The sequence below is a fragment of the Podarcis bocagei genome (genome assembly GCF_964188305.1).
Source record: "Podarcis bocagei genome assembly, chromosome: 2".
NCBI classification, from domain to species: Eukaryota; Metazoa; Chordata; class Lepidosauria; order Squamata; family Lacertidae; genus Podarcis; species Podarcis bocagei.
The window spans coordinates 103483695-103496748 of record NC_138126.1 but is presented as its reverse complement, the minus strand read 5'-3'; the positions used below and the strand labels follow the sequence as shown (position 1 = coordinate 103496748).

General features: G+C 42.3%; 1 protein-coding gene across 4 annotated transcripts in view; it reads right to left on the bottom strand.

Moving 5' to 3' along the window:
* Positions 1–639: 639 nt before the first annotated feature.
* LOC308579837 (E3 ubiquitin-protein ligase RNF213-like) overlaps positions 640–13054 on the bottom strand; it is a 92171-nt gene continuing 79756 nt past the window's right edge. For all 4 annotated transcript variants that reach the window (XM_081180797.1, XM_081180795.1, XM_081180796.1 and 1 more), the window contains 11 exons: positions 11683–11774; positions 10444–10692; positions 8776–8905; positions 7910–7993; positions 6128–6308; positions 5795–5996; positions 5589–5666; positions 4680–4877; positions 3232–3321; positions 2953–3131; positions 640–2815 (listed from right to left, as the gene is read on the bottom strand). In XM_081180797.1, coding sequence (XP_081036923.1) covers positions 2662–2815; positions 2953–3131; positions 3232–3321; positions 4680–4877; positions 5589–5666; positions 5795–5996; positions 6128–6308; positions 7910–7993; positions 8776–8905; positions 10444–10692; positions 11683–11774 — 1637 coding nt within the window. In that variant the 3' untranslated portion in view covers positions 640–2661. The remainder of the gene's footprint in view (positions 2816–2952; positions 3132–3231; positions 3322–4679; positions 4878–5588; positions 5667–5794; positions 5997–6127; positions 6309–7909; positions 7994–8775; positions 8906–10443; positions 10693–11682; positions 11775–13054) is intronic.

Here is a 13054-nt window from a genome sequence, read left to right as displayed (position 1 = left end):
CCGAACAAAAGGAAACACACACATACATAGTTCTCATTGCATACTTCCTACAGGGAAGGTAGCAGTTCAATATTTTTACACTTCCCAGACTGAGCCAGGGCGGATGGGAGCGGGAAGTCTAACTGGAAGGCTGCAGGTTCCCCACCACTATGCTAGACGCAGCAATATGAAATTTATTTCCAAAAGATGCTTGATCATTCTAGAAACTATCCGTTGAATATCTGGAGCAACTGCAAAAACCCTATACATGAAGAAAGATGGCAATGATAAGCCAACAAGCAAAGCACCCATCATTATAATCTTGCCTTGCCTTTCAAACCCAGCTCCAAAATGAATGAACCTTTAGGTCATTGAATTTAAAATTTTCATGCTGAGCAGATAATCAGCCGATAATGTATTGAAGAGATGTCCCTCTTCTGTGTAGAAAAGCATCTCAGACCTACTGTATTGATTAATAATTGGGAAACGCTTATGCTGATTTGCTTTTGAATTGCAAGTTTATAGAAAACCTCACCCCTGCCAACCCAAGAAATAATGGTGTAAGTAGAGATCTGCTGTAAGTAGCAAGGAACACAATCAACTTTCCAGACTGAATTCATCATGATAGCAAAATTTCAGGACAGTTAAACACAATACAAGTCTTGTGTAGCCATTTTTTATTAAAAGGAGGGGAAAAAATACAAAATAATTTTTAAACATTTGTTGGTTATGGTCCCCCAACTCAGTATACTCGTAAACAAAGCCACAGTTTACTGTTTCGCCAGTACAGTGCTAATTTTATTACAGCCAAATGCATCATCCACAAGGAGAATAATGGATTTTGTTCCTTCACTGTGTCCTGTCCCTTGTATTCTTGTTTGGAAATAGATCAAGTCTAAGCAACTCAGCCCCAGACTCAGAACTTTCTAGTAATAAGGTAACTGCTTACGTAAATAACGATCAGTTGGATCAGCAGTGACTCAAACTGTATTTAGTACCCAGTGTAGATTATCAATAGATTATGCATGTTGAACAGGTCAAGTTTAGGGAAGTTATGCAGATGGCCAGAAATGCAAGTACTCAGAATATGTGAAATGAGCTTTTGATAGCCCTTTAAGAAAAAGTTCAGTGAACTGAAGTACGTGCAAGCACATGTGGTATGATTACCTGTTAAGAACCCTGTTATTTATAAAGCACATAAAATTTAGAGCACCAGCAGAACTTGGCTAGTATCATTTACAGCAGTGGCAGATACTACTTTACTTTCACCCTGAGAAATTCCTCCCAAAAATATTTTGGGTTGTCGTTGTCATCCGCCTGTCAAGACAAGAATATTTTGGGAAAGATGCTTAAAAATCCACATGAATACAGTTCAACAGAAATTTGAAAAAGTTCCTTCAATTAATGGTGCAACAGTTCACACAGGAGTAAGTGGTATTTTCTTCCTCCTTCAAGAAATCTTAATCACTTTCACAGAATCTCCTCCTTTTGTTGTTTTAATGAGGCACAGCATCTCAAGCTGCTAAATGTGCTGTATATAGCTGACAGTTTAAACATAACATTATTTAAATGAAATAAAATAGCTATCTTATTTTTGAAAGCATCCTAGTTGGTCCAATAAATTCAAAACTGTTTCCTTCATAAAGCTGAGCAGAGAAATGTGCTTGAGCTATTTTTCGGCCCGAACAGAAATTAAGATGGCATAGTTAATCATGATCACAGTTGCAAATTTAACATCAGCAGCAAATCAGTTGTTATATTCAAAGCACTAACATCAAATAGAATATCTAAGTCGTGGAGGTCAAAGAAAGGAAAACCAAGTTTATGCATACAAGGGTCCAGCGGCAAAACAAGCAGATTTTGACACTCGTGTGACTATGAAGAAGGCTGCCTAAGTGAGTGAATATAACTATTCACAATGGCCAACAACAGGCAGGTTAGGCAACCTTGACTGGCTGCTTCTCGTGTAGGCAGTGACGTCAAGCTAGTTCTGAGTCTGTGCCTGCTGAATGGCTTTAAGAAAGCCACCTAGAAAACTTCCTTGACCAAGCTTTGACAATTTTTGTTTGGGTGTCCTGATTCAAAGACTAACAGACACACTATGGCAAAATAAAAGTTACAAACAAACAATGCCTCTAGTAGTAGAGAAGGCAGCTTTGGTAGCACTTAGGAAGACTAAGAAAAAACCTGAGGGAAAGAGGATTGGTTCCTTGTATCTTGCCGACCTGAGTGACTTAAGGGGAAAGAGACATCCCACAGAAAGGTGACACACAGCCCCTGCTCTATAGCCCCATACTGACCATTTATATCTTGGTTTTTTTAAGGACCTGTGTTGCTAGCCACTAAACTTGCCACTGAAAAGGTCTTTTTGCCTTCCTCTGAATATGACTTGCATCTTTCGGCTTGTGCTCTACTGGGGGATAAATAGCATTTTTATTTTGGCTTCTATGGCTTAAATTAAGATTTGCACATTATAGTTTATTCTTAATATCGCGCAGCGACACTTTCCATTAGGAACTCCTTCAGCAATGAAAGGGGGTTTTTTTATCCAAAAAGGTGCTTTTCGTTTTTGCTATGTGCAAGAAAAGCAGCACCTAAATCCAGTGCTTTGCTCTCCAGGATTATTATTTTTTCCAGAAAGTGGCTTGGCCAAGAAGAGAGGAAACAGCACAGTGTCTGCATTTAACCAAGCCTTCGGTCTCGTTTAAGAGTGGCAGCCACTTTCCAGGCAGCGATACACTGGGAGAGCAGGATCTCTTCTGGGAATGTATCCTCTAGTTCTTCTGGTATGTTGCTCCCTTTTGTTTCGAGGTATGGAACAAGTGTTTCTTTAAGGCTGGGAAAGAGAGAAAGAGAGTGAGCACAAAGTATAATCAGCTATTCTGCAGTACATGGCACTGTTAACGAGCACAAAAAGAGTTACATTCAGGTGATGAAGAAAATATGCAAAGTTTGGGCTTGACAGGCTCTTACCTCCACTTGGGATCGAACACCTCCTGAGCTTTGGGATGTTTCAGCTTCAGGATGATCATTTCGTGCAACTCTTGGAGGAAGGGTTCCAGCCCAGCCTGCATAAGGAAGGCATTGAGGAGTTTTGTGTTCTCTGGAGTGAGCTCCTCTTTATAGGATTCACTGACCTCTGCGAAGGGATCCTGGGAAGAAACACACAACAGCATCATTAGGGGAAGAAGGGAGAACAAGAGCACAGAACATCAAGTTATCTCATCCTCCCCGCCCCTTTCAGATTCCTACCTTTTTCAGATGCAGCAGCTGTTCAGATTTATGGCTTGAAAGGAGCTGCCACAGTGCAATAATGTGCTTTAGGTGACATCGGCTCAGCACCTGTAAGAAACACACAAATGTTTGACCATTTTTAAGTTTACTATAATTCAGAACTAGGTATACAACAGCTATGAAGATGAGGTGGACATAGCTAAACATTCCTTTAGAAGAAATGCAAATATATTTTTAAAGTTGTTTTTCATTAATAATGTTTAGTAGAAGGTGGTTGTTTTACTGATGATTTGTAATTATTTTACTGATGATTTGTTAATTATTTTGCATGATTTATGTTGCAATTGTGATGTTCTACTATGTTATTATTTATCTATGTAAGCCGCTTCATCACTCGTGTGAGTGAAAAGCAGCAAAGAAATTAAATAAATGAAATGAATATATACATTCTGTTACACGTATATTCTCTAGAGACAATAAATTTGCAACCAGCAACATCTTTTTTCTTTAAAAATAGCTTTAAGTTTCTGTTTTCACTGAAACTCATCCTAAAGTGCCCAAGAGTTTATTGTTATTCAACTCTTGTGTATACATAACTGACTTTTTATCTGTATCAAGTTAAACTGAAACCAGCATCCCCTTCTGTGACATTTTAACACCCCTTGAAGCAGCAGAATGTCTTGGACCAGTAAGGTGCTAGGACTTACTTTTTGCCCAGTGCTTTCCAGGCACAGGCCTGAGCTTTAAAGCTCTGTATCTGAATGCTCTCTTTCCCCCATGAAAATCTGCTCTTTAAAGCTGAAGCGCAACTAATGGCAATTCTGCTGCAATTCAGAGCAAGTGGAGCTTTAATGCGAGGACCATGCCTGGAAAGCGTGGCGTGTGGATAAATCATTAGGCTGTGTGGTAGTTTTAGGTTCTTGCAAAAAACGGTTTGACTGAAAACTTGCAATAGCAAAAAGATGTTCTTTTTAAAAGTCAGAAACAGCCAAAATAAATAAAAAAATTCCTTCCTGTAGCACCTTAAAGACCAACTAAGTTAGTTCTTGGTATAAGCTTTCGTGTGCATGCACACTTCTTCAGATACGAAAGCTTATACCAAGAACTTCAGCACACGAAAGCTTATACCAAGAACTTAGTTGGTCTTTAAGGTGCTACAGGAAGGAATTTTTTTATTTTGACTATGGCAGACCAACACGGCTACCTATCTGTAACTGGAGCCAAAATAAAGGGACTTAAATCATAAGCTGGAAGACAACAGTTGCATTGTGCTTTCTCCAATGGACAGTATAATTGTGGGGATGGTCCCCCATTCCATCTCAAAAGGTCAAAAGAAAGGCCAAAGGTGAATGGAACTTGGACCTCTGGAAAAAAATGGGTGGAGAGAGCACCTCCTTTAGCTTGGGGCATGTAAGACAGTCATCGCGTTCAGCCTAGTCTACTTTCCTCTTTTCCCCTGCACTCACCTTCATCACGTGGTCACTTATCTGATGGCCCATTTGCAGGATATCTTCAACATACTTAGACAAAGTCATATCTGGGTCTCCTCCAGCCACAGCTAGGAATCCTAAGGTTATTTCGGTGACAGACAGAGCTTCACAGATGTCACTGTAGGATAGCAGCTCCCCACTGATCATGCCAATTGTGGAATTTGGCAGAGAGCTCTGTAATTCAAGGGAATGAAAGCCAGTCAACGCCCATCATTCAGCACAGATTGTTGCAAACACTGCAGTCAGTCTCTATATAGTCCACTCCTTTTCTCTGCAATGATTCTTCCACGTTATAGAAGCTGTTTGCCAGGCCCTGACTTGGACAGCAAACTGGGCACACACCTACAAGGAAGTGTCCCAATGAATTCCAAAGGGCTACCAATGTACTTGCTGCCTTGTGGGACATCTTGGGAGGCTAAGGAGTAAACCCTACACAAATCCGCAGTGGAGTCCTTAAGATGGTTGGATGGCATCTTATCCACCCTCCTTCCGACAATACCAGCAGCCAATCTGGTGCCCAATGAACCACATCAGCGAGGCCAAGAGTGGGGTCTTGTCCTCTGGGCAATACACAGAGTTGTTTGACCTCCATACACACTACCTAGGCTTGCACCTGGTGAGGGTCACTTCAATGCTACTAACACAGCAAAAACAATGCAGTTACTGGTCTTTACAGCCACAGCAGGCGCTGTGATTCTCCAGTGGTTTAACTTCACCCCTGCAATGCACTCCATTATCTCTCGAGACAGAAGGATGCCAACAAAAACCAAGCAAGCACAGAATCAGGCACTGTGCAGCAAGAAGCTAATACTAATTATAACAAAACTTTACTGAAATGCAATCAGCCACTTTTTGTATTCTTTCTCTCCCATCTCTGAAGCTCACCTGGCTCAGCTTGGTTCTGATATCATTGAAGAGATGCTCATAATTTTGGTCATGCCTGTATACCAGAGTGGGTATGCCCTAGTGAGAAAGAGAGAAAAAATATGCCAGTGAGCAGGCCTTTGCAATAATGCTCTCTAACCTGACAAATGGATCTCGCAAGGCACCAGGAAAGCTATGTGGCAGCATTAAGCTTCTATGATACATACTGTCAATGTGATTAAAGGCTTTCCCTGTAGGAATCTGCTAGTGATTTGATGCTCAATTTTTTCCAGTTCCAGTTCCTGGAGGGCTTCTCCTCCTTTCTCCACGCTGTATTGGCAGTTGGACAGGATCAGTGGGATCAAGTCCCTCCCCACCTCGTAAGTGATCACATGTAGATCCGTCACTTCGGCAGGGCTGACTGAGTATCTGTTGAGATGGGGAGGGAGAACACAAGAGAATGAGAAATCTTGCTCTACTGCTGATTTGGCACCAGATAAGGCTATCTGTCACCCTGCAGGAAGTAGTGGGGATTCTAGCACATACACACACAGGCATACCTTTCGGCATCTGTTGTATATTTTTCTACGGTGTAGACAAAGTCATTGTGTAGGCCAATGAGATAACTGGCCAAGGCAGTGGAACAGAGGCCTAGACCATGTCGGCGAGGCAGAAGGATCTCAAAGTCACTATTCAGAGTGAGGTCAGAAGCACAATAATCTTTGGGGAGTTTAATTTCACCTGCATTTGGACCAGAAAACATTAGTGAGTGTCCAGGTTTCTAATTATCTCTTGTTCATTACCAAGAAGATAGAAGAAGAGGAGTTTGGACTTGATATCCTGCCTTTCACTCCCCTTAAGGAGTCTCAAAGCGGTCAACAATCTTTCCCTTCATCCCCCACAAAAAACACTCTGAGGTGAGTGAGGCTGAGAGACTTCAGAGAAGTGTGACTAGCCCAAGGTCACCCAGCAGCTGCATGTGGAGGAGCGGAGACGTGAACCCGGTTCACCAGATTATGAGTCCACCACTCTTAACCACTACACCACGCTGGCTCATTTTAAGTATGCCTCAGCACCTCGACTCCCACATTCTTGTTCTGTCTTAGAAAGTGGTGAACTAAGCAAACCTGTTGGAAAGCAGGGCAAAGATCACCTTCAGCATGTTCACAAGGAATGACTCCAAACAGTTAAGCAAAGAGAAATGCACACTCCATAAAATGAAAATGCCATTCAAGGGGTGTCCACTAATATGGCCATTACAGAGCCCTGACTGAAGATGTTTCGTGCCTGAAGTGCTGGGAAACCAACTGGTAGACATCAGAGTCAGCCATCAGCATTGATTAGCATTAATGAAGGATCAGAATCTCCACCCAGAATTACATGAGTATTTCTCAAGCTCTCTCTCTCCACACACACTTTTTGAATTTGCCAGCTATGGTGGGGAAATTTGCAACTTAAATGCAGTTTCCTCTCCCTTTGATCAAAGAAAACTTCTCCATTAGATGATCAAGCCTATTAGAGATTCCACTAAGCCTTCCGTGTACAATCCTGAGCTGCCCAAGCCGATCCTTTTGGTTCAGATCAGTCTAAGTCACTCCACTCCTAGTTAGCTTGACCTCCACCTCCTTCCCCCAGTGTTCCCTCCCTTAGTTCCATATCCATTGTTTTTATATATTGCATATTTAGGTCTCCAAGAGAGGCACATAATACATAAACTACCCATCACCATTAAGACTAGCTCCATGCCATAAGGAGTTCAAGGAGATCTAGAAGGGATCAACCTGCCCTCAATTGCCTATTACTTCCATCTTCCTGGGTTGATGACAAAGCAGCTGTTAATATAAATCCAGGGTGTCTGACTTCCAAGCACTCATAATGGATAGACCCAATGATTGCTACCACCCCTGCGTCCAAAGGCCAGAGAAACACGATCCATCCCTCTTTCCCTTCTATTGTTCTGGAATAGGTAATGCCTTCAGCTTGGTACCTCTCTTTTTAGTTCTCACATAACACTGGGTCCCTCCTATCTATTGCCACTGAAATATAATCTCAAAGTTGCCAATCCAACCCATTCTTGTAATAAACTGCACAGTCCTTTGCTCTAAACTCAAATGTCCTATGTTATGTTCTACTAGTTCACCCTGTCCTATGTTAAGGGTGGGTGGGGGAGTACTGTAAAAGGAGAGACTGCTAAATGGAACAACCTTTTCAGACTCTTTTCAGGATACAAGACTAGAGAGTGTTTCTTCCAGCATTAAAGACCCAAGTTACCATTAGATGGTACCAGGTGACCTCGCAATCTTACTATTTTTCTAGAGTAATGGTGTAAACTCGCCACTCACCACTGGTTTCCAAGGAAGATCTCAGTTTGTTCCAAACAGTCAGAAATATCTTCACTCTGTTTGTCATAAGGCACCTCTTGCCTTCTGGAGAATGCAAGAAACAAACAGCATGTGACATATGCAAGATTGCAAAGTTCTGCATGTCTTTCTAAGGGAGTTATTGCCCAAGTAAGTTTTGGTTCAGGAAGTTAGAATGCAAGAGCAGCCTACCTGAAGCAGACCAAAGGTCTGCCTAAACCAGTACCCATAGCTGCCAGCCACGTTTCTATGAAGCCCCAGGCATGGCACAAAGTCAACACCCTTTCCGATGTTTATATCTAGTTTTTGGTTTCAGGCAACCCCGTGTCACTAAGATGCCTAATTTTCAGGTAGACCTATCCTCTATGAATGCCATCGTTCAAAGCCATCTAAGCTAGTGTCCACCATTGTATGTTGTTGCACTGAATCCCCAAATTAATTGTGATGAAATACTGCTACAAATATAAGCAAGTTCTATCTCCTGGTTTAGCTAGCTTCCCACTGCTAAAATGGATCATGATCCAGGTTGTGTTAAACACTTCTGGATCCCAATGATTTCAATGGCAGAAATTTAAGCATGGCCCTAATGTTTCCACTGAAATCAGAGGGACTTCAAAATGCTTAATTTTAGTTGGATCATGTCCATTATGTCTACAAAAACAATGGCTGCGTTTTCCTGAAGGATGCATTGCCACAATGAGGTGACCATTTTAACCAGGAAGTCACTCGACTTTCTCCTCTTTTTTGCTCTGTGCAAGGTCACAAAACAGGGATGACTTATATAAATGTGAAGCTTGGTGTTAACTACACGCCTTAATGCTCTGCTAACTTAATATGGAAGAGTCTACCTGCGGAAATGTTGAGAAAATCTTCAATCTTTCGGTATTCCAGCTCTGACACGTTCTGGAACCTTTTCACCAAGTATTTCTGCAGGGCCAGAATTTCTGGCAAAAACTTTACCAGTCGCAATTCAGCTTCCTAAAATGAAGCAGAGTAGTGCTAATGAGATAAGAGGAGTTGAAAGACTACAGAAGCATGAGTGGCTTTCCCCTTAGGAGGCAATTGCTTCACCTGGCCCAGACAGTGGTATCATTGCCACTTACCAGGAGAGCCAGGAGCGAAATTGCAGTGAGGCTGGGCCCGTGTAGGTGCACTAGTGAGAGCACCACATTGCCTCTGCTGGTGCTGCTGCTGCACAGCCCCCCACCCCATTGCTGTCACCACACAGTGATGCTGCTTCCAGGAAGCAACTGTAGCTCTGCCTCACCGGGTGAGCCACTCCCATGTAGAAGAACCAGCACTGGTGGTTGTAAATAAGCAGAAATTAACATATGCACAGAACTCTTCATATCTAGCAAGTCCGTAGAACATGGTTTCCCACAGGTATAACTTCATTGTAAAGCAAATTGAGTAAGGGGTTACCAGAATTAGAAATAAGCAGGACCCCTGCACAATCTCTCTCCTGGTTTCAGCTTTACACAATTTTATGCATCCCCTCTGGCTTTCTGCCTACTTCACTTTGCCCCTTATTTTTCTTCAGCTGCAAAAAATATATTCTCAATTCTAGTAATATTTCCACCAGGAAAGGGTATAAATGAAGCATTTACTTTTAAGTCATTCTGGGCAGAGATCTGCTTGGTGCAAGTAGACCTTGCTCTGTGCAAAGCTCCTCTCATTACATAAGACTTCACACAATATTTTTAACACAAAATAAACTGAACATCATTCTAACACATCTCCTTTTGCTATAAATGAGTACTAAAAGTGGTCACGAAACTTTTCTTCAGCTTCTTGGTGAAGCCTAAGTCTAAGCAATTCTACTGCTTTGCCAGAGGCTAGTAGATGCTAAAAACTGGGTTGTACATCGGGGTGGGGTGTAATTTTGTGTCCATTTCCCCCCACCCTGCAATGAAAGCTGGGAACCCCCAATGGATGTTCATCCATCCAAAGGAAGAAAAGATACTGTGACCCAGTTTATCCCCCCACCCCACAGATGGTAAGGCAAGTGGTATCCAGGTGCAGAAAAGGGTTAAACAGCTAGGTGTTGGATCAAGAAAAAAACTTCTAACAGTAGAATTTGCCCCTTGTCCTTATGTTCCTCTCAATCTCAGCTCCAGAAACATGCATAATAGTTCCCTTAATCCAGTTCTCACAGCACTCAGTACCTTTGGATGGTAAAGTAGATTTGGGTCTCTGATAGTCATTACCTCACAGATACCAGCACAAAGTTACCTTATGCTATGACTGTGATTGTAATATTTCAAAGCACCTGCCTGGTTTGATGCTTACTGATGTACTTCAGCTTTTGACAAGTAGCTGACAGGAGACTTCTGCTCATAAGAACAAAGTCATAACATTCATAAAACGAAGGAAAAGAGAAAGGAAGATGAAGGGCATATATTGGGGTTTCCCCTTTATTAATTATGAAGAGCAGCATACACTTGGGTCCCTTGCATGGCAGTTTCTGACTCATGTATTCCTGTATTAGGGCCAGGCAAAAATCTGGGCATGCTCACCTTTTGCAGAAACTTCCATAAGATGGGCAGTGTGTCCTTGCCACCTTTCTGCTGGACAACGTGCCCCAGGTACTCAATGGAGATCCTCTTCTTGCAGCTCCACATCCTGGAACAGTGTACAGGGCTGTTGGTCAGTGTGAACAGGAAGGCTGCAGGGTCCCCATATACAACTTTCACTACTGGGTTCGAAGAGATTCTCTCATCTTCACTGATTCGTCGATTCAACTCCAGAAGTGTTTTATCCAGAACCTGCATGGGGGAAATGAGGGAGTGAGGGTTATAACCATTAAGATGCAGCCTCTCTCAACACACACACACACACACACACACACACACACACACACACACACTTTAAGGCAGGGCTGGGAAGTGGGGTTTAATGCTGATCTAGGAATTGGTGTGATTCTAACTGCATCTTGAATGATTGAATCTGGTAGTTCATCTGAGGGTTCTGAACACCTTAGCTCTCAAAAGGTGAAATGCTCACTTCCTTAGAGCTATTATGAAAATTGCAGGTGTGGGGTATCAAGGAGAGTTACTTCTGAAAGAGAAGTCTTTCATTTTTCTAATTAGTAATTGTTCTTTCAAATGTACTCCTATAAGTATAAATAAAAAACTAGCTTCTAGAGTCCTGAAGTAGCATCACAGCAAGAAACTGAACCCAGAGTGAAGCTTTGCAGAGGACAACTTCCTCAGTCCCTAGGAACTCCCAAACAATTTTATGCAGTAATCTGGACAAGATCTGGTCCTCATGTCGGACACTAAGAATGGATGGGGCTAAACCTGCCCTTGCCAATGTCTTCCCTGAGTGCACACCATTACTTTATCCACTAGCCTTGGAAGGAATTACTGGGCACGTTAGATTTCAAAAATAGGATTATCGTGCTTACTTTCTCTTCTGCACCACAAATAGAATGGGGAGGTCAACGTAGCATCTGCTAGAAACCCCACTACTTCCTGCTGCTGACAGGTGGCCTTATCTGTTGCTAAATCAGCAGTAGAGAAGGATTTCTCATTCTTGTGCTTTCCCTCCCCTGCTCAACAGATACTCTGTCAGCCCTGCAGAAGTGACAGACCTACCTGCATACACATCCCTGCACAAACAGGTACAAATACATGCACAATGTTCCACTGTAATCAGGATAATAATGTATGTTGTATCGGCTGCTAATGAAATATACACAGGGCTAGTCTGTGTACTGTCAGAAAATACAAGTTTTTGAGTGTGTTTTATGTTACCTCCAGTTCAGGAAGAATGATGTGTGCAACAATTCCCTCCCAGTTGTTTCTTTGCTCTTTTTTGGAGAGTTGACCATCAAAACGCACTGGCCCTGCAAAAGGACATTTATTGCATGTAACACCTTCTTATTATCTCTGCTTCCTTGCATGCAGTTCAATTTGACATGGGTCAGCTATGGAAAGTGGCAGCAGCAGTAACAATTAATAGTTCTCTGTCCCTGCTTTTGTTAAAGGGCTGGAGATTATTGATAGCAATTCCCAGTTTCTTCTGCCTGTATTAGCCTCTAAAAGGAAAAAACCTAGTTCCTTCCCCTGACTACCACATAAGCTACACATCCTCCCATTGTCTAGCCTGGTTTGCACAAAATACTAAGGCTATCATTCGTTTAACAAACCATGATGTAACAAAGAGTTGCCCCACAGATGAACAAACCATAGCTTATTCTGCCAAAGTTTGTTTTCCTGTTGTTCCTGCTTTATGCTTGGTGAGTTCCTGGAATGGGATGGTCAAACAAACCATGATTGAGGGAGGGTGCCAGACTCTAACATAATGCTAAGCCATGTTTAACAAATCAAGACTTATAAGTCAACAACAAACCATGGTTTCAGATCATAGTTTGTTGCTAGTAAACAAACCATGGTTTAGCTGCTGAACAGAGTTCACACATGACACTAAGCTGGGGGCCAAACTTGGCCCATAAGGCAATTTCCTCCAAACCACACCCAACTGCCCTACATCTGGCATCATATGTGCTTTCAGGTGTGGGACACATAGAGACCCAGCTGCCAGTGCAGAATATGGAAACTTAAAGTATGCTCCCAATTGCACATTGGCAAAGGAAGGCACATTGCCTATTCACTGATGAGTGGGAGAACCAAAGCCTGTTGGATCAGCAGTGCATGAGTGTTTCTCACAGGAGAATTCACACGAAGAACTGATGTCTTCAAAAAGCAAGCTTTGGCTATACAACCCATCAGCTGATGAACCAGACAGCCAATCTCAGGAGCTTTAAAGTACTGTGCACGAGTCTTGGCAAGTTTGCCAACCACCCTGCACACAGCTTTGAAGTCTCAAATTTGGGACTTCAAAGTGCCAAATCACCTGATTTCATCGTGACATTTGTGGCATCGGATTATTGACCGGTGTCCACCTGCCAAATTTGGCTGGTGAGGTTAGGCCTGATAAGTATCTGGACTGTGAAGCCAAGGAAGTTCCCCGACCATGGCTTAGTATTATGTGAGAACCATAGCATTAAGGGTGTAACAGCTCTAAAACATCAAAATGTGTCAATTTGGTTTAGCTTCTATATATGTTCCATGGTGATGCACAGGCCTATTCTGTGTATAGACATTAAGTGACTCACACTAAGTT